At 38.5% G+C, this 22036-nt stretch overlaps 1 protein-coding gene across 2 annotated transcripts in view; it reads left to right on the top strand.

Moving 5' to 3' along the window:
• Positions 1-22036, top strand: part of LOC133618411 (ephrin type-A receptor 4-B-like) — a 195104-nt gene that overhangs the window by 10725 nt on the left and 162343 nt on the right. For both annotated transcript variants that reach the window (XM_061978747.2, XM_061978746.2), the window contains exons 3-5: positions 8053-8250; positions 12273-12383; positions 19418-19772. In XM_061978747.2, coding sequence (XP_061834731.1) covers positions 8053-8250; positions 12273-12383; positions 19418-19772 — 664 coding nt within the window. The remainder of the gene's footprint in view (positions 1-8052; positions 8251-12272; positions 12384-19417; positions 19773-22036) is intronic.

Genomic DNA, 22036 nt, shown 5'->3' with positions numbered 1-22036 from the left:
GTCATTTTGGTAGAGTGACCGCACACACACACACACACACACACACACACACACACACACACACACACACACACACACACACACTCTGCTCTAATCATCAATCCACTAATGGATGTGTGCCGTGAGCCATTATTAGCTAACTGACATAATCAGCCCTGATGACATATTGATCAGGGTTCATTGCACACATACCACCCTTTGGCATTGTCTTGCTGAAATAAGCAGGGGCGTCCATGCTAACGTTGCTTGGATGGCAACATATGTTGCTCCAAAACCTGTATGTACCTTTTCAGCATTAATGGTGCCTTCTCAGATGTGTAAGTTACCCATGCCTTGGCCACTAATACACCCCCATACCATCACTTTGAACTTTGTGCCTAGAATAGTCCGGATGGTTATTTGCCTCTTTGGTCCAGTTTCCAAAAAAAACAAATAGAAATGTGGACTCGTCAGACCTCACAACACTTTTCCACTTTTCCACTTTGCATCAGTCCATTTTAGATGAGCTCCAGGCCGTGCAAACTGTTTCTGGGTGTTGTTGATAAATGGCTTTGGCTTTGCATAGTAGAGTTTTAACTTGCACTTACAGATGTAGCGACCAACTGTAGTTACTGACAGTGGTTTTCTGAAGTGTTCCTGAGCCCATGTGGTGATATCCTTTACACACTGATGTCGCTTTTTGATGCAGTACCGCCTGAGGGACCGAAGGTAACGGGCATTCAATGTTGGTTTTCGGCCTTGCCGCTTACGTGGAGTGATTAGTCCAGGTTCGCTGAACCTTTTGATGATATTACGGAGCGTAGATGGTGAAATCCCTAAATTCCTTGTTGAGAAATGTTGTTCTTGAACAATTTGCTCACGCATTTGTTGACAAAGTGGTGACCCTCGCCCCGTCCTTGTTTGGAAGCTGCTTTTATACCCAATCATGGCACCCACCTGTTCCCAATTAGCCTGTTCACCTGTGGTATGTTCCAAATAAGTCTTTGATGAGCATTTCCTCAACTTTCTCAGTCTTTTTTGCCACTTGTGCCAGCTTCTTTGAAACATGTTGCAGGCATCAAATTCAAAATGAGCTAATATTTGCAAAAAAATAAGAACGTTTCTCAGTTCGAACTTTAAATATCTTGTCTTTGCAGTCTATTCAATATTTACCATTTACACAACGTGACAACTTCACCGCTTTTGGCTTTTTTTTAAATATATGACTTACTTTAAACACTTTAATGATAGAGACCTATTATTATAATAACATAGTTTGTGTTTTTTTCCATTTAAAAAAAACAGAGTTTTCTTTGACAAAATGGCAAAAAAAAACATAAGATAACTTTAATTCAACAAATAGTTCTGAAGTTGATCAAAAGATGAATAAGTGTTGAAAGTAAAAAAAAATATGACTTACTTTAAACACTTTTTAACTGGCATTGCTCAACAAACATTGTCGAACCAAAATCAATGTTGTGAATTGTTGACCTATTCAATTATTTCACATCAAAATATTTCACTTTGAACATTTTTAATTGGAAATTATTTCTTAGACGCCACAGCATTTTTTTATTACCGCCACACCTTCAAAATAAGTTGTATTTTTATTTTACTTGTAAACAAATTCAAGTCGTATAATATATTGTAGACCCCAGAAGAAATCGCACAAAGTCTGACGCTATTTTTAACATTTATTACCAATGTTATGATAACAAACGGCACAATTCCAACAGGTTTTACCTCCCGTGCAAACACTTTCGCCTCAAATCCAAATCACAGGAACATAAAACATTAACATCAGCTGGTCGTTACAGTATGAATTGATATATATGGCCTATTATTTACGCATTATTGACAAGTGATGTACTGACAACTTGACCACCGAAAAAATACTTTGATCACAGAAAACCGAGCCACTGAAAGCGGATGTAAACGAAACGCACGCCATTGTCAGCATGTCTGTGATGTGGACGTGATTTTTATATATATCGAAGATATACCCGTGGACTGCTATCTACAACATGTGCAACTATTAAGAGGACAGTGGCAGCAAAGGAGAAAGAGAAACTAAAGCAACAGCGCCATGCAAATGTGACGTCATGCTCACTATAGCCTCTTTATTCAGCGACATGGAGGGACAGAAATAGTCTCTGAACACGAGTACATTCTATAATAACACCAGAAGAAGATGCTACATTTGTTGCTAGTTTTTAATTTTTAAAAAAGTCATTAAAAGTCTGTTGAACACTTGCCAAAAATCTCAACAAAGTAAAATGTACAAAAAGGAGCAACAATTGAAAATATGGCATAACAATAAAAAGTATACGTTAATACCTAATTCATAATAACGGATTAGTTTTAAATGTATGTATACATTTTTGAGCCTTTTTAAAGAAAATCATATCATTATAGCAAATTATTCAAATTTCACCATTGTCTGCAGTATTGTCAGCATGTCTGTGATGTGGGTGTGATTTTTATTTATATCACAGATATATCCGCGGATAGCCATCTAAAAAATTCTGCACTTTAAGGCTTTTTACTGCAAATGTTGTCGTACTGACACAATGACACTTGCATGGAAATGTGAAAATGTGACTAAAAATAAATAAAAAAGACAACTATACCGCTGCAGCATGTAAAATGTGTGCAGGTTCTTTTTTAGACGGCACATCATTTTTTTTTATTACCGCCACACCTTCAAAATAAGGCAGTGACGTGCAGTGAGGTTGATGGCTGGTGAGGCACTGACTTCATCACAGTCAGATTTACAAACATATGAACCCTAAAGAGTATCTTATTCACCATTTGATTGGCAGCAGTTAACGGGTTATGTTTAAAAGCTCATACCAGCATTCTTCCCTGCTTGGCACTCAGCATCAAGGCTTGGAATTGGGGGTTAAATCACCAAAAATGATTCCCAGGCGCGGCTCCGCTGCTGCCCACTGCTCCCCTCACCTCCCAGGGGGTGAACAAGGGGATGGGTCAAATGCAGAGGACACATTTCATTACACCTAGTGTGTGTGTGACAATCATTGCTACTTTAACTTAACTTTAACTTTACACATACAAACTGTAGCACACAAACAAGCACATTTAATTAAAAAAAACGTTATTATAGTCTTACCTTTACTTAGAAATGAAGTCCATGCGCCGCAACTAAAGCCCTCACTTCAACTTTCCACGTGCAAGATTGAATCTATTTAAAAGAGTGTAACCGAGGGTTTATAAATGTGGCCTATACTGTATGAAACTACAAAATAACAAACACGGAGGCTCCAGTTTACACGAGGACCACTTTATTTACCTTCTTTCAAAAACCTCCGCAACGTGACATCACTTCCGCTCTTAGCGCCTTCAAAATAAGAGCTCAAGGCATATACTGTATAACAGCGCATAACAGGAACTTAACATCACAAAGAGGAAAGCCCATGAAAATAGGTTACAAAAGTTATTTAATAAGAAGCCAAAAAGTGCAAAAACAATAATGTTGGTGTTGGAGGAGTTGTGAATTAGATACACCTGCAGTCTGCAGGTGTATCTAATGTTGTGGCCCTGCAGTAATTCACAACTCCTCCAACACCAACATTATTGTTTTTGCACTTTTTGGCTTCTTATGAAACAATTTTTTAAAATAGATTCAATCTTGCACGTGGAAAGTTTAAGTGTGGGCTTTAGTTGATATAACAATTCTACGGCGGGGGTGCAGGAGGCGGGGCTACTGGAGCCTCAGCCAGTGCGTCTTTTGCAGCCGTTTTATGATCGCTCAGCACAAGAAATACTTTACACACATACAGTTGTTGACAAAATACACTGTACATTATATACCTCAGCTAACTAAACTATGGAAATGTATAATATAATTCATATAGCAATACAGTCTCACTGCACAGCAGGCCAGCAGTTAGCCGAGTCATTGCGCAATCCATGTCGAGGCACTGAGTGACGTGCCTCAACTGGCTGCTGTTCACCGCACCGTCTCTTCTCAGTATTTGAACGGCAAATGTGAAAATTCAGCGTTTTTGAATAAAAATAATCTAAAACTGGTGAAGTTAAATGGAAAATAACTTTATAGTATAATCACTGGATACATATAACAATTTAATTTTTTTTTTTTTCTTTTTACATTTTTTTTCTTTCCATGATGCGGGGCCTCACCTGCCTCTAGTGACTGCACGTCACTGAAATAAGGACTTTTTTATTATTTTTTTTTACTTGAAAACAAATTCAAGTCATATAATGTATTGTCGTCCCCAGAAGAAATCGCACAGAGTCTGATGCTATTTTTAACTTTTATTACCAATCTTATGATAACAAACGGCACAATTCCAACATGTTTTACCTCCCGTGCAAACACTTTGGCCTATTATATCTATAAATGTTGTTGTACTGACACAATGACACTTGCATGGAAAAGTGACTACAATTAAATAAAGAAAATAAAACTATACCGCTGCAGCATGTGGAATGTGTGCAGGTTCTTTTCTCCCCACGCTCTGTCTGGTCGGGGCTTTTTTTGTATCGAGTCAACTTGGGGTCACATATTTTATTGAAATGATTATTTATTTCCCAGCTGGCTGTGTTTTTTTTTTCTTCCTCAAATTAATTTAGCGCTGGAGAGGCTGGCGTATGAAATTGCACAACAAAAGACAATTTCATGCTCGCAAGGTTTATTTTTAAAGACATTTTTTTTTTTTTTTTATCCTGGGTTTCCTTTCCCCGCTGGCAGCTTCCTTTCAAAGCGTCTCAACTTGGCAGCCATCGCTTTTGGACAACATAGAAAAAGTGGTTATTAATAACATCGCTAGTTTCACTTTTTACTCTTCGAATAAAGGAGTTGTCTTCACTAGGAGTGTCCCCACCAGATGTCAATATTAGTGAACAGCTCATTATTCATGTAAATGTTCTCTATCAAGCACACAAAGTTGGTCTTTTCTTGTATTTTATTCAAGTAATTTACCAATGCTCAATATGGTAAGCAGATCCACAACAGCTAAGCCAGGGGTCGGCAACCTTTACCAGTCAAAGAGCCATTTTGACCAGATTCACAAATTAAAGATAACAATGGGAGCCACAAACACAACAGGACAAATACCCAGAATCCCATGCAGCCCTAACTCTTCCGGGCTACATTATACACCCCCCCGCTACCAAACCCCGCCCACCTCAACCGACGCATAGAGGAGGGGCGTATAATGTAGCCCGGAAGAGTCAGGGCTGCATGGGATTCTGGGTATTTGCCCTGTTGTGTTTATGTTGTGTTAAGGTGCAGATGTGTTTGTCATTCTTGTTTGGTTTTGGTTCAAAGTGTGGCGCGTTATTAGTAAGAGTGTTAAAGTTGTTTTATATGGTCACCGTCAGTGTGACCTGTGTGGCTGTTGACCAAGTATGCATTGCTGTCACTTGCGTGTGCAAGCAGGAGTTGCATATATCGAGAGAGTCAGTAAATACGTCCCTGGATACATGAGGACTTTGAATATGACCAATGTATGATCCCGTAACTACTTGGTATCGGATCGATACCTAAATGTGTGGTATCATCCAGAACTAATGTAAAGAATCAAACAAGAGAATAATAATGTTGGGCAGCACACACACACACACGGAGTACTTACAAGCAGACCCAGAGTGTAGACAGAAAAGGGAGAATGGACGCATGGCGACAAAGTACGTTTTTTACAAGTACCATTATCACTGGAGGACGAGGAATAGCTAAACATGCTTCACTACACACCGTAGGAGGATACAATAGCTCATTGGGGTCACAATGTAAACAAACGCCATGGGTGGATCTACACCTGACATCCACTGTATTGATACCAAGTACAAGTAGCCGATACTACTATGATTACATCGATATTTTTTATCATCACAAAATATTTTTTTTCCTTTTTTAAAAATGTATATTATGTTTATAAAGTCAGTAAATACGTCCCTGGACACATGAAGACTTTGAATATGACCAATGTATGATCCCGTAACTACTTGGTAGCGGATCGATACCTAAATGTGTGGTATCATCCAAAACTAATGTCAAGTATCAAAGAAGAGAAGAATAAGTGATTATTACATTTTAACAGAAGTGTAGATAGAACATGTTAAAACAGAAAACAGGGCGACACCTACCCTTTACATCAGTATTTTTTAACCATATTATTATTGGTTTATTAGGTATTATATTTCATTGTATGATCCTGCAACTATTTGGTATCGGATTGATACTTAAATTTGTGGTATCATCCAGAACTAATGTAAAGTATCAAAGAAGAGAAGAATAAGTGATTATTACATTTTAACAGAAGTGTAGATAGAACATGATAAAACAGAAAATAAGCAGATATTAACAGTAAATGAACAAGTAGATTATTAATACATGTTTTGCAGTTTGTCCCTCATAATGTGTAGAAAATAATAGGTGTATAAATGACACAATATGTTACTGCAGACTAATTAGGAGTCTTTGTTTGTTTACTTACTACTAAAAGACAAGTTGTCTATTTTATTTAAGGACTAAATGACAATAATAAACATATGTTTCATGTACACTAACATTTTTTTTGTTCAAATAAAGACACTAAGGCAGCGTTTCTCAAAGTGTGGGGCGCGCCCCACTGGTGGGGAATAGAGACATGACAGGTGGGGCGCGAGGAACGGGAGGAAGGTGGCACTTTTATTGTTTTTATTATTGAACTTGATGCAAGTTATTTGATTTATTATTGAACTTGATGCAAGTTATAACACTTTTTTTGATTTATTATTGAACTTGATGCAAGTTGTAACACTTTTTTTGATTTATTATTGAACTTGATGCAAGTTATTTGATTTATTATTGAACTTGATGGAAGTTATAACACTTTTTTTGATTTATTATTGAACGTGATGCAAGTTATAACACTTTTTGATTTATTATTGAACTTGATGCAAGTTATAACACTTTTTTTTATTATTGAACTTGATGCAAGTTATAACACTTTTGTTTTATTTATTATTGAACTTGATGCAAGTTATAACACTTTTTTTGATTTATTATTGAACTTGATGCAAGTTATTTGATTTATTATTGAACTTGATGGAAGTTATAACACTTTTTTTGATTTATTATTGAACGTGATGCAAGTTATAACACTTTTTGATTTATTATTGAACTTGATGCAAGTTATAACACTTTTTTGATTTATTATTGAACTTGATGCAAGTTATAACACTTTTATTTGATTTATTATTGAACTTGATGCAAGTTATAACACTTTTTTTGATTTATTATTGAACGTGATGCAAGTTATAACACTTTTTTTGATTTATTATTGAACTTGATGCAAGTTATAACAGTTTTTTTGATTTATTATTGAACGTGATGCAAGTTATAACACTTTTGTTTTATTTATTATTGAACTTGACGGAAGTTATTTTATTCATTATTGAACTTGATGCAAGTTATACCACAGCTGCACAGTTATTTTATTTATTATTGAACTTAATGTTATTTTATGTTATTGAGTTCGAATGTATACAACTTGATGTTCAATAAATTTGAAAATGTTAAAGCTTGGCATTAGCGCTCTGTTGGGGCGATGGGGGCATGTGGGGCTTGAAAACTCCCCCTTGTCCAAAGTGGGGGATGACAAAAAAAGTTTGAGAACCACTACACTAAGGCCTTTTTTGTGGTACCCTTTATTTAGAAAAGTATCAAAATACATTTAGGTTCCGGTACTAAAATATTTTTGTACACTTCTAAGTATTGACAAAAAAGTACAAAACAAAAGGACAAAGCGTGTTTGTAACTAGTGTTTGTCCAAATCGTTGTCATAGTAACGACAGTTGTAGTTGTAACAGTCCTGCAAGTGTAAGAATAAGTTAACCAAAGCAAACGATAACATCAAAAAGTGTCGATGGACATGAAATTTAATTGTCCCTTTATTTATTTATTTATTTATTTCAACAAGCGGATTTCAAAGTTTAGCGAAAGCTGCGGTTGTAGCCTTAATTTCCCTGAGGGCGCACGCCCAAAAACATCAATAAAGTTCCACCTAATGGAATCTGACGTCAGGCAAACGTGTGTTTCCTCGGCAGTGGGAGGAGGTGAGCATCATGGACGAGAAGAACGTGCCCATCAGGACCTACCAGGTGTGTAACGTCCTGGAGCCCAGTCAGAACAACTGGCTGAGGACGGACTGGATCCCCAGATCCGGGGCGCAGCGCGTCTACGTGGAGGTCAAGTTCACGCTGAGAGACTGCAACAGCCTGCCCGGGGTGACTGGCACCTGCAAGGTAGGACCTTTGAATGGACTGGTGATTACAACATTACAACAACACCTCCCCTTTACATCGAAACTAGACAATACATGCTCTTGTTCACATCTGTCATCACTTGTAAAAACTAAGCATCCATCCATCCATCCATCTTCTTCCGCTTATCCGAGGTCGGGTCGCGGGGGCAGCAGCTTAAGCAGGGAAGCCCAGACTTCCCTCTCCCCAGCCACTTCGTCCAGCTCCTCCCGGGGGATCCCGAGGCGTTCCCAGGCCAGCCGGGAGACATAGTCTACCCAACGTGTCCTGGGTCTTCCCCGTGGCCTCCTACCGGTCGGACATGCCCTAAACACCTCCCTAGGGGGGTTCGGGTGGCATCCTGACCAGATGCCCGAACCACCTCATCTGGCTCCTCTCCATGTGGAGGAGCAGCGGCTTTACTTTGAGCTCCCCCCGGATGGCAGAGCTTCTCACCCTATCTCTAAAGGAGAGCCCCGCCACCCGGCGGAGGAAACTCATTTCGGCCGCTTGTACCCGTGATCTTGTCCTTTCGGTCATAACCCAAAGCTCATGACCATAGGTCAGGATGGGAACGTAGATCGACCGGTAAATCGAGAGCTTTGCCTTCCGGCTCAGCTCCTTCTTCACCACAACGGATCGATACAGCGTCCGCATTACTGAAGACGCCGCACCGATCCGCCGGTCGATCTCACGATCCACTCTTCCCCCACTCGTGAACAAGACTCCGAGGTACTTGAACTCCTCCACTTGGGGCAAGATCTCCTCCCCAACCCGGAGATGGCACTCCACCCTTTTCCGGGAGAGAACCATGGACTCGGACTTGGAGGTGCTGATTCCCATCCCAGTCGCTTCACACTCGGCTGCGAACCGATCCAGTGAGAGCTGAAGATCCTGGCCGGAGGAAGCCATCAGGACCACATCATCTGCAAATAGCAGAGACCTAATCCTGCAGCCACCAAACCAGACCCCCTCAACGCCCTGACTGCGCCTAGAAATTATGTCCATAAAGTATAAATAAACTAAGCGTGATTTTAATAATTATTATTCCTAAACTGGACCAGGGGTGTCCAAATATTTTGCAAATAAAGGGCCACATACAAATACTTTTATGTTTGACAGGGGGAGTTGACGGCACAGACACAAAGGGGCAGTAAAGTTATATGATTTATTATATATATATATATATATATATATATATATATATATATATATATATATATATATATATATATATATACAATATATCTTCGTCGGGATCCTTCCGTCTCAGGAGACGATAGGGTAGATCCAAAAATGGGGGGGTCTCACTGGGATGGTCCCTGGCCCCTGTTTCCTTCGCAAATTGGATGGGCTTAGAACCGGTATCTGCTGGAGTGACCTCTCCAGTGGACCTCTCCAGTGGATCTACATGGCCTGGGCATAGAACTATGGAGGGCAAGCTGTTGTCCAGGCAGCAAGACCCCCCTCTCTCCGCATGGCTGGTGGATCCAAGGGAGCGACGAGTGTCAATAGAACTTGGCACCAGCAACGCCACAGGAGTTGCCGGAATGACGCTACAACACCAAACCGCCTTCAGGACTCCGGCTCTTGATTTTCTGTCGGGGTTTACTCCCTTAGCCTTACCCTTAAGTGGGTTGACCGCAAGGCAGCAGTGGTTTTGAGATTGGAGATTTCCTTCTCCTAGATGGGCTGCCTTACCAGGTTTATGAGCCCCATCTGCCCGAATGCGGCAGGTAGTCAGGTCGGGCTTCTACCGCCACGGGTTAGAGACAATATATGTATATAATAATAAAACAATGCTAACTAATAACTATAGAAAGGTGTGTGTGACAAACCCCAAGAGTGTGTGTGTGTGAGGCTATGTGTATGGTTAGCTGTAGTGTGTTACCAGAGGAGGGACAAAGCAGGAAGGCAGTCCATGGGCAGGCAAGCAATCGAGGGTAGGAGAGTGGCGGCGTGGTCCGTGTCCGAGCAGGGGTCGAGGATCGAGGGAGGCAGTCAGAATCCAGAGGGGAACGACAGGGGATCACAACCGGGTGAAACTCGGGAAAGCACTGCGGGAGGACAACAAGGACATCAGACACTGAGGGAAACGCAGAGAGAGAAAAAGAGAGCATACAGCTTGTGTCGGCTTGCAGTACACAATAGAGAACTAAGTTCCCGCGAGGATCCTAGGGTCCACTGGTCCTTATGACGCTTGCTGTGCAGATTACTGATCGCCCACAGCCTTGCCGGCATGTGGCCGTGACACGTCCAGCGCGAGCAGGGGCGTGTCTCGGTGCGCTGCCAGCGGAGGTGCTGGCGGACCCAGCTGCCGGGGAAAAGTGGGTTCAAGCCCGCGCCGTGACAAATACATTACAACCACACCTCTCCTTTACATCATAACTCATAGACAATACATGCTCTTGTTCACATCTGTCATCATTTGTAAAAACCAAGCATGATTTTAATAATTATAATTCCCACATCTCCAACATCGCATGGACATCGGGGGCGGGACCTCTGGATTGGCAGACCGGGGTGGTGGTTCCTCTCTTTAAGAAGGGGAACCGGAGGGTGTGTTCCAACTATGGTGGGATCAAACTCCTCAGCCTTCCCGGTAAGGTCTATCCAGGTGTACTGGAGAGGAGGCTACGCCGGATAGTCGAACCTCGGATTCGGGAGGAACAGTGTGGTTTTCGTCCTGGTCGTGGAACTGTGGACCAGCTCTATACTCTTGGCAGGGTCCTTGAGGGTGCATGGGAGTTTGGCCAACCAGTCTACATGTGCTTTGTGGACTTGGAGAAGGCATTCGACCTGTGGGGAGTGCTCAGAGAGTATGGGGTATCGGACTGTCTGATTGTGGCGGTCCGCTCCCTGTATGATCAGTGTCAGAGCTTGGTCCGCATTTCCGGCAGTAAGTCGGACACGTTTCCAGTGAGGGTTGGACTCCGCCAAGGCTGCCCTTTGTCACCCATTCTGTTCTGAACTTTTATAGACAGAATTTCTAGGCGCAGTCAAGGCGTTGAGGGGATCCGGTTTGGTGGCTGCAGGATTAGGTCTCCGCTTTTTGCAGATGATGTGGTCCTGATGGCTTCATCTGGCCAGGATCTTCAGCTCTCACTGGATCGGTTCGCAGCTGAGAGTGAAGCGACTGGGATGAGAATCAGCACCTCCAAGTCCGAGTCCATGGTTCCCGCCCGGAAAAGGGTGGAGTGCCATCTCCGGGTTGGGGAGGAGATCTTGCCCCAAGTGGAGGAGTTCAAGTATCTGGGAGTCTTGTTCACTAGTGAGAGAAGAGTGGATTGTGAGATCAACATGCGGATCGGTGCGGCGTCTTCAGTAATGCGGACGCTGTATCGATCCGTTGTGGTGAAGAAGGAGCTGAGCCGGAAGGCAAAGCTCTCAATTTACCGGTCGATCTACGTTCCCATCCTCACCTATGGTCATGAGCTTTGGGTTATGACCGAAAGGACAAGATCACGGGTACAAGCGGCCCAAATGAGTTTCCTTAGAGATGGGGTGAGAAGCTCTGCCATCCGGGCGGAGCTCAAAGTAAAGCCGCTGCTCCTCGACATCGAGAAGAGCCAGATGAGATGGTTCGGGCATCTGGTCAGGATGCCACCCGAACGCCTCCCTAGGGAGGTGTTTAGGGCACGTCCAATGGGTAGTAGGCCACGGGGAAGACCCAGGACACGTTGGGAAGACTATGTCTCCCGGCTGGCCTGGGAACGCCTCGGGATCCCCCGGGAGGAGCTGGACGAAGTGGCTGGGGAGAGGGAAGTCTGGGCTTCCCTGCTTAGGTTGCTGCCCCCGCGACCCGACCTCGGATAAGTGGAAGAAGATGGATGGATGGATGGATGAAGTTTGAGCTGCCTCCAGTGTTGACGAAGTCCTGATACATTTGAAGATGTTGTACTCAAGACTCTGGCACATCTGTCTGAGATGTTTTAGATCCTCTGGCTTCATTATCATATAAAGAGGCAGGATGAGATAAATGGGCTTCTCTCTCTTCCTTAAATCCCCTTTTTCTTGTCTGTCAGGAGACGTTCAATCTGTATTACCACGAGTCCAACGAGGACGGGGAGAAGTCGATCAAAGAGAGCAGCTTCATTAAGGTGGACACGGTGGCGGCCGACGAGAGCTTCACGCAGGTAACGAGCGACTTCTTCATCCTCCCGCCTACGCCGCCTTTTAATTTGCTCTTACCGCCCAGAAAAGCTTCCCGCGGCACTTAGCTGTAATGTTTTTATTTGTGCTACACCACTTTTATCTCAGAGAGAGCATGCAGGAATATTTCCTGCTCTGCTAATTGCCTCCGCCAGTGGACTTTTTTTTTTTCTTGCTGTTTTTTTGAGGGTTTCACCAGAGATGATTTCCATAGACTTTGTGGAGGGGCCCAGTTTTTGTTACTTTTCGCCCAGAATAATTGTTTGGATCGCCGGTTTTCCAAGTGTGAGGTCTTCTGGAGCCAGAACACTGAGTTGGTATCCCCAAAAAAATAGTTGTAGAACAAGTCATATTGGCACCGAAACAAGTTTTGGCAACAAATTAATACAAAACATTGAAAAAATACAATATTTTTGGTGCATGTTATTCATATTTGTGTACACTTTTATTGTTTTTGTGTCTTTCAAACGTTTTTATGATCACTTCATTTTTTTTTTACGTTATGGAAATAATGTCCCTCACGTTAAAACGTGTTTTGATATTGTAATCATTAAAAAAATAAAAAATAAAAAAAGGTAAAAGCGTAAAAAATAAACAAAAACAATAAAAGTGTACAAACATGTTAAATATTGGCATCAAAACAAGTTTTGGCAACAAATAAATACAAAACATTGAAAAAATACAATATTTTTGGTGCATGTTATTCATATTTGTGTACACTTTTATTGTTTTTGTGTCTTTCAAACATTTTTATGATCACTTAATTTTTTTTTACGTTATGGAAATAATGTCCCTCACGTTAAAACGTGTTTTGATACCGTAATCATTAAAAAAAAAAAATTTAAAAAAAGGTGAAATCGTAAAAAAGAAACAAAAACAATAAAAGTGTACAAAAATGTTAAATATTGGCATCAAAACAAGTTTTGGCAACAAATAAATACAAAACTTTGAAAAAATACAATATTTTTGGTGCATGTTATTCATATTTTTCTTTCAAACGTTTTTATGATCACTTCTTCTTTTTTTACGTTATGGAAATAATGTCCCTTTCGCTAAAATGCGTTTTGATAGCGTAAACAAACAAAAAAAAAGAAGGCAAAATCAAGGAAAAATAAACACAAAAACAATAAAAGTGTACAAAAATGTGAATATTGGCATCAAAACAAGTTTTGGCAAACAATAAATACAAAACATTGAAAAATACAATATTTTTGGTGTGCATGTTATTCATATTTGTGTACACTTTTATTGTTTTTGTGTCTTTCAAACGTTTTTATGATCACTTCTTTTTTTTATGTTATGGAAATAGTGTCCCTCCTGCTAAAACGCGTTTTGATATCGTAAACAAACAAAAAAAGAAGGCAAAATCGTGGAAAAATAAATACAAAAACAATAAAAGTGTACAAAAATGTTAAATATTGCCATCGAAGCAAGTTTTGGCAACAAATAAATACAAAACATTGAAAAAATACAATATTTTTTGGTGCATGTCATTCATATTTTTGTACACTTGTATTGTTTTTGTGTCTTTCAAATGTTTTTATGATCACTTCTTTTTTTTTTCACATTATGGAAATATTGTCCTTCCCGCTAAAACATGTTTTGATATCGTAAACAAACAAAAAAAGAAGGCAAAATCGTTGAAAAATAAACACAAAAACAATAAAAGTGTACAAAAATGTTAAATATTGCCATCGAAACAAGTGTTGGCAACAAATAAATACAAAACATTGAAAAAATGCAATATTTTTTGGTGCATGTCATTCATATTTTTGTACACTTTTATTGTTTTTGTGTCTTTCAAACGTTTTTATGATCACTTCTTTCTTTTTTTTACGCTATGAAAATAATGTCCCTTACACTAAAACATGTTTTGATATCGTAATCATAAAAAAAAAATAATAAAAAGTGAAATCGTAAAAAAGAAACAAAAAAAATAAAAGTGTACAAAAATGTTAAATATTGGCATCAAAACAAATTTTGGCAACAAATAAATACAAAACATTGAAAAAATACAATATTTTTTGGTGCATGTTATTCATATTTTTGTACACTTTTATTGTTTTTGTGTCTTTCAAACGTTTTTATGATCACTTCTTTTTTTTATGCTATGGAAATAATGCCCCTCCCGCTAAAACGCCTTTACGATATCGTAAACAACAAAAAAAAAAAAGGCGAAGTCAAGGAAAAATAAACACAAAAACAATAAAAGTGTACAAAAATGTGAATATTGGCATCAAAACAAGTTTTGGCAACAAATAAATACCAAACATTGAAAAACTACAATATTTTTGGTTTGCATGTTATTCATATTTTTGTACACTTTTGTTGTTTTTGTGTCTTTCAAACGTTTTTATGATCACTTCATTTTTTTTTTTACGTTATGGAAATAATGTCCCTTATGCTAAAACATGTTTTGATATTGTAACCATTAAAAAAAAAAAAAAGGTGAAATCGTAAAAAAGAAACAAAAACAATAAAAGTGTACAAAAATGTTAAATATTGGCATCAAAACAAGTTTTGGCAACAAATAAATACAAAACATTGAAAAAATACAATATTTTTGGTGTGCATGTTATTCATATTTTTGTACACTTTTATTGTTTTTGTGTCTTTCAAACGTTTTTATGATCACTTCTTTTTTTTTTTTTTTACGTCATGGAAATAATGTCCCTCCCGCTAAAATGCGTTTTGATATCCCAAACAAGAAAAAAACAGAAGGCGAAATTGTGAAAAATAAACACAAAAACAATAAAAGTGTACAAAAATATGAATATTGGCATCAAAACAAGTTTTGGCAACAAATAAATACAAAACATTGAAAAAAATACAATATTTTTTGGTGCATGTCTTTCATATTTTTGTACACTTTTATTGTTTTTGTGTCTTTCAAACGTTTTTATGATCACTTTTTTTTTTTTTTTACGCTATGGAAATAATGTCCCTTACGCTAAAACATGTTTTGATATCGTAATCATAAAAAAAAAAAAAAAAAGGTGAAATCGTAAAAAAGAAACAACAACAATAAAAGTGTACAAAAATGTTAAATATTGGCATCAAAACAAGTTTTGGCAACAAATAAAAACAAAACATTGGAAAAATACAATATTTTTAGTGTGCATGTTATTCATATTTTTGTACACTTTTATTGTTTTTGTGTCTTTCAAACGTTTTTATGATCACTTCTTATTTTTTTACGTTATGGAAATAATGTCCCTCCCGCTAAAACATGTTTTGATATTGTAATCATAAAAAAAAAAAAAAAGGTGAAATCGTAAAAAAGAAACAAAAACAATAAAAGTGTACAAAAATGTTAAATATTGGCATCAAAACAAGTTTTGGCAACAAATAAATACAAAACATTGAACAAATACAATATTTTTGGTGCATGTTATTCATATTTATGTACACTTTTATTGTTTGTGTGTCTTTCAAACGTTTTTATGATCACTTCTTTTTTTTTTTTACGTCATGGAAATAATGTCCCTACCGCTAAAATGCGTTTTGATATCGTAAACAAGAAAAAAAAAGAAGGCGATGTTGTGAAAAATAAACACAAAACATTAAAAGTGTACAACAATGTGAATATTGGCATCAAAACAAGTTTTGGCAACAAATAAATACAAAACATTGAAAAAATACAATATTTTTGGTGCATGTTATTCATATTTTTGTACACTTTTATTGTTTTTCTGTCTTTCAAACGTTTTTATGATCACTTCATTTTTTTTTTAAGTTATGGAAATAATGTCCCTTATGCTAAAACGTGTTTTGATATCGTAACCATAAAAAAAAAAAAAAAAAAGTTGAAATCGTAAAAAAGAAACAAAAACAATAAAAGTGTACAAAAATGTTAAATATTGGCATCAAAACAAGTTTTGGCAACAAATAAATACAAAACATTGAAAAAATACAATATTTTTGGTGTGCATGTTATTCATATTTGTGTACACTTTTATTGTTTGTGTGTCTTTCAAATGTTTTTATGATCACTTCTTTTTTTTTTTACGTCATGGAAATAATGTCCCTCACGCTAAAACGTGTTTTGATATCTTAATCATGAAAAAAAAAAGTGAAATCGTAAAAAAGAAACAAAAACAATAAAAGTGTACAAAAATGTTAAATATTGGCATCAAAACAAGTTTTGGCAACAAATAAATACAAAACATTGAAAAAATACAATATTTTTGGTGTGCATGTTATTAATAATTATATATATATATATATATATATATATATATATATATATATATATATATGTATATATATATATATACATATATATATATACTGTATATGTTTGTGTGTGTGTATATATATGTGTATATATTTTATGTACAAATGAATTAATTACATTATCAAGTTAATTTAACATAACATTGAGGGAATAATAATATAAATATTAATGATAACGATAAAACACCTTATTTGGTCTATAAAACATGTAAAGGTGGATCTTTGGTCAAAAATGTGCATAGAATTTTTTTATACAGACCATTTTTAAGCCACTTTCTGACCGTATCGTCAAGATGCTTTTGTTTTTTCCACTGCACCTTCTCTTCGTCATTTTTAAGCACCTCCATAGCGAGTCTACTGACCCATATAAGTTAGAAGTACTACTACTTTGTATTAGAAGTGGCAACAGCAGAGGATGCATGTGCATGTACGAGCCAGTCTGCCCCTCAACAGGAGGATGAGGAAAATAATATTGACTTCAACGTCGGACTACAACGGCACACACGTGCAAGGTTTTATGGGTACGGTTTTACCATATATGGTCGTCGCATTTGGGAAAAACGTCACCAATTGGGCAAATTTGGCTGGTTTGGAGAGAATATGAAGGAAGGCAAGATTGTTTTATAAATATCTCCACCATTGCACCAATTTTCGGGACTTATGCAGATCCCAAATACACCAAAACTGGTACCAATTGGTAGGAAACAATGGTTTTTGCATACCAGGTCCCCTTTAAGACGGCTTGACGTGACTTTGGTTACACATTCAGAGACATTTATCAAGTCAAGGGATTAGACACACCAAAACTCACATCAATGTCTCCAAAACAATAGATAGTAGCCGGGCGGACCTGAAGGCGGAAGAGGCAGCGGTATATGTGTGCAGATAGTCTGGCACATATGATAAAATATATGTAAAAATTCTAATATATATCATGACTTGGTCCTGGGTGTGTGCTTTTCCAGGATGCAACGGAAAGTTGGCTCGTGCGAGACGGGAATGAAGGTACATGATTTATTATCATCAAAAAAAGGAATAAATGAAAGTGCGCACAGTGGCGGAGAATAAACTATGAAACCAAAAGACTATAGCAAAAAAGTACAAACAAAAAACACGCACAATGGCGGAGAACAAACTATGAAACCAAAAAGACTATAAATATGGAACAAAAACTTACTTGGCTTGGACAAAAATAGTTGCTTGAGGAATTGACATGGAAAGAAGTATCAGGCATGAACAGAGCATAAATGTGTTGAGGTCGTCAGGACGAACAACAGAAAATGAATGAACTTAAATACTATGGACATGATTAGTGAAAGCAGGTGCGTGACTCAAAACGTGAAACAGGTGCGTGACGTGACAGGTGAAAACTAATGGTTGCTATGGTGACAAACAAGAGTGCACAATGAGTCCAAACGTGGAACAGGTGAAACTAATGGGTAATCATGCAAACAAGACAAGGGAGTGAAAAGCCAGAAACTAAACAAAACATGACTTAAAACAAAACATGATTACACAGACATGACAATATACATAATATATCTAATATATATGTATATATTTTATGTATAATATGTATAGATAATATACATATTATACATATTATATTAATAAGTTAATAAAACATAAAATTGAGAGAATAATAGTATAATAATAATAATAATAATAATAATAATAATAGTATAGAAATGGCAACAGCGGAAGATGCATGTGCATGTACAAGCCAGTCTGCCCCTCAACAGGAGGATAGAGAAAAATAATATTGACTTCAACGTTGGACTACAACGGCAGACTCGCGCAAAATTGTATGGGTACGGTTTTACCATATATGGTCGTCACTATTGGGAAAAACGCCACCAATTGGGCAAATTTGACTGGTTTGCAGGGAATATGAAGGAAGGCAAGATTGTTTTATAAATATCTCCACCATTGCACCAATTTTCGGGACTTATGCAGATCCCAAATACACCAAAACCGGTACCAATTGGTAGGAAACGTTGGTTTTTGCATACCAGGTCCCCTTTAAGACGGTTTGACGTGACTTTGGTTACACATTCAGAGACATTTATCAAGTCAAGGGATTAGACACACCAAAACACACATCAATGTCTCCAAAACAATAGATAGTAGCCGGGCGGACCTGAAGGCGGAAGAGGCAGCGGTATATGTGTGCAGATAGTCTGGCACATATGATAAAATATATGTAAAAATTCTAATATACATAATATATCTAGTATATATTTTATGTATAATATGTATATATAATATACATATTATACATATTATATTAATAAGTTAATAAAACTTAAAATTGAGAGAATAATAGTATAATATAATAATAATAATAGTATAGAAATGGTAACAGTGGAAGATGCATGTGCATGTACAAGCCAGTCTGCCCCTCAACAGGAGGATAGAGAAAAATAATATTGACTTCAACGTTGGACTTCAACATCGGTCTCGCGCAAAATTTTATGGGTACGGTTTTACCAAATATGGTCGTCGCAATTGGGAAAAACGTCACCAATTGGGCAAATTTGGCTGGTTTGGAGAGAATATGAAGGAAGGCAAGATTGTTTTATAAATATCTCCACCATTGCACCAATTTTCGGGACTTATGCAGATCCCAAATACACCAAAACCGGTACCAATGGGTAGGAAACGTTGCTTTTGCATACCAGGTCCCCTTTAAGACGGCTTGACGTGACTTTGGTTACACATTCAGGATTAGACACACCAAAATGTCTCCAAAACAATAAAATAATAAACCTCCTCCTCCCAGGTGGACGTGGGCGACCGCATCATGAAACTGAACACGGAGGTGCGCGACGTGAAGGTGACCAACAGGAAGGGCTTCTACTTGGCCTTCCAGGACGTGGGCGCTTGCATCGCCTTGGTGTCCGTTCGGGTCTTCTACAAAACCTGCCCGCTGACCGTCCGTAACCTGGCCACCTTCCCGGACACGGTGACGGGGGCCGACACCTCGTCCCTGGTGGAGGTCAGGGGGTCCTGCGTGGACCAATCGGAGGAGAGGGAGGAGCCTAAGATGTACTGCGGCGCCGACGGAGAGTGGCTGGTTCCCATCGGGGGATGCTCTTGTCAGCCGGGATACGAAGTCAAGACCAGCGCGTGTAAAGGTAAGCGGCTTGTTTTTTGTTGCTGTGATTACTGGTCTGAGTCATGGAGGCGAAAAAGGCGCATTAATTCAGCTCATCTGTTCACACTTAGCGTCGTAAAGTGTCAGGTCTGCTTAAAGATATTCACTAAAGGCAGTCATGGTTCCTAGAAAACATATTTGACTAAATATGTCAAACTGCAAACAGACAGCTTGGCACTCTGACAATGAACACAATATGTTGACAACAACACACAAGGACGGTATTAACACACATTTGTACGAGGGTTGTACAGTACTAGTGTAGTACCATGGTGCTAAGGAATCACTATACTCTGTTTGAAAAGTACCACTTCCCCATTTTCTTTGTTATTTTTTTTACGGGCATGTCATTGCTGGTTTTGCGAGCAGAGGAGCATGTTCGGCAGAGCACGCGCACAGAGTACTTACAGCAGTGGTTCTCAAACTTTTTTTGTCATCCCCCACTTTGGACAAGGGGGAGTTTTCAAGCCCCACCTGCCCCCATCGCCCCAACAGAGCGCTAATGCCAAGCTTTAACATTTTCAAATTTATTGAACATCAAGTTGTATACATTCAAACTCAATAACATAAAACAACATCAAGTTCAATAATAAATAAAATAACTGTGCAGTTGTGGTATAACTTGCATCAAGTTCAATAATAAATAAGATAACTTCTATCAAGTTCAATAATAAATAAAACAAAAGTGTTATAACTTGCATCAAGTTCAATAATAAATCAAAACAAGTGTTATAACTTGCATCAAGTTCAATAATAAATCAAAAAAAGTGTTATAACTTGCATCACGTTCAATAATAAATCAAAAAAAGTGTTATAACTTGCATCAAGTTCAATAATAAATCAAATAACTTGCATCAAGTTCAATAATAAATCAAAAAAAGTGTTATAACTTGCATCACATTCAATAATAAATCAAAAAAAGTGTTATAACTTGCATCAAGTTCAATAATAAATCAAATAACTTGCAACAAGTTCAATAATAAATCAAAAAAGGTGTTATAACTTGCATCAAGTTCAATAATAAATCAAAAAAAGTGTTATAACTTGCATCAAGTTCAATAATAAATCAAAAAAAGTGTTATAACTTGCATCAAGTTCAATAATAAATCAAAAAAAGTGTTATAACTTGCATCAAGTTCAATAATAAATCAAATAACTTGCATCAAGTTCAATAATAAATAAAATAAAAGTGCCACTTTGCAATCTTTGCAAAAAAAAAAAAGGAGGAGCTATGCATTTGGCAAGACAGGGCAAGTGACAGCACTTTCCCCCAGGAGAGCCACCTTGCTTCACTGTGAAACAGCACGGCTGTATGATCAGCTCCCATTTCCTCACACAGTGCAGAGAACAGTCGCGCTTTCAGTGGTCGTGTTTTGATCAAATTTACCGCGCTCACAACATCTGTTAAGACCTCATTGAGTTCGGGGCTGAGCTGTTTCCCGGTGAATGACACAGTGTGTGCCCGTCAGATTTTTGTTTCTCTGCAGGCGCTGGCTCTGGCTCGACGACCTTTGAGGTGCGAGTCACAAATGTATATATTTGTGTAATTGTGATCCACACATTAGCCTGCTACCCATCCGCGCGAAAGTTTGTTCCGCTTAGCCCCGCCCCCATTAGTTACTGTTGCTATGTCTGTCAAACTTTCGCTCCTACCGAGAAATTTAAAGCCTACAGTAAAAATAAGTACCGGTAATTTCCATTTATTTATATAGCGGATTTCACAGACAGAATCACAAAGTGATTTACAGTGTGTATAGAAAATGAAAGCATAGTAAAAAAAAGAAATCTAAGAATATAATAATAAAAAAAAATTTTTAAAGTGAAATTTCCTCCCGTTCCTCGCGCCCCACCTGTCATGTCTCTATTCCCCACCAGTGGGGCACGCCCCACACTTTGAGAAACGCTGACTTACAGGCAGAGATAGATAAGATAAGATAAGATATGGAGCTGTGGCCGCAAGGTAGTTGGTGCCTGTCGTGGCGGTAATCCTAGAACCCGTTGGTGGACACCGGCGGTGAGGGATGCCGTCAAGCTGAAGAAGGAGTCTTATCGGGTTCTTTTGTCTCATGGGACTCCTGAGGCAGCGGACAGGTACCGACAGGCCAAGCGGTGTGCGGCTTCAGCGGTCGCGGAGGCAAAAACTCGGACATGGGAGGAGTTCGGGGAAGCCATGGAAAACGACTTCCGGACGGCTTCGAAGCGATTCTGGACCACCATCCGCCGCCTCAGGAAGGGGAAGCAGTG

This window comes from Nerophis lumbriciformis, linkage group LG19, assembly GCF_033978685.3.
Source record: "Nerophis lumbriciformis linkage group LG19, RoL_Nlum_v2.1, whole genome shotgun sequence".
NCBI classification, from domain to species: domain Eukaryota; kingdom Metazoa; phylum Chordata; class Actinopteri; order Syngnathiformes; family Syngnathidae; genus Nerophis; species Nerophis lumbriciformis.
This window is presented reverse-complemented; position numbering and strand designations above follow the sequence as displayed.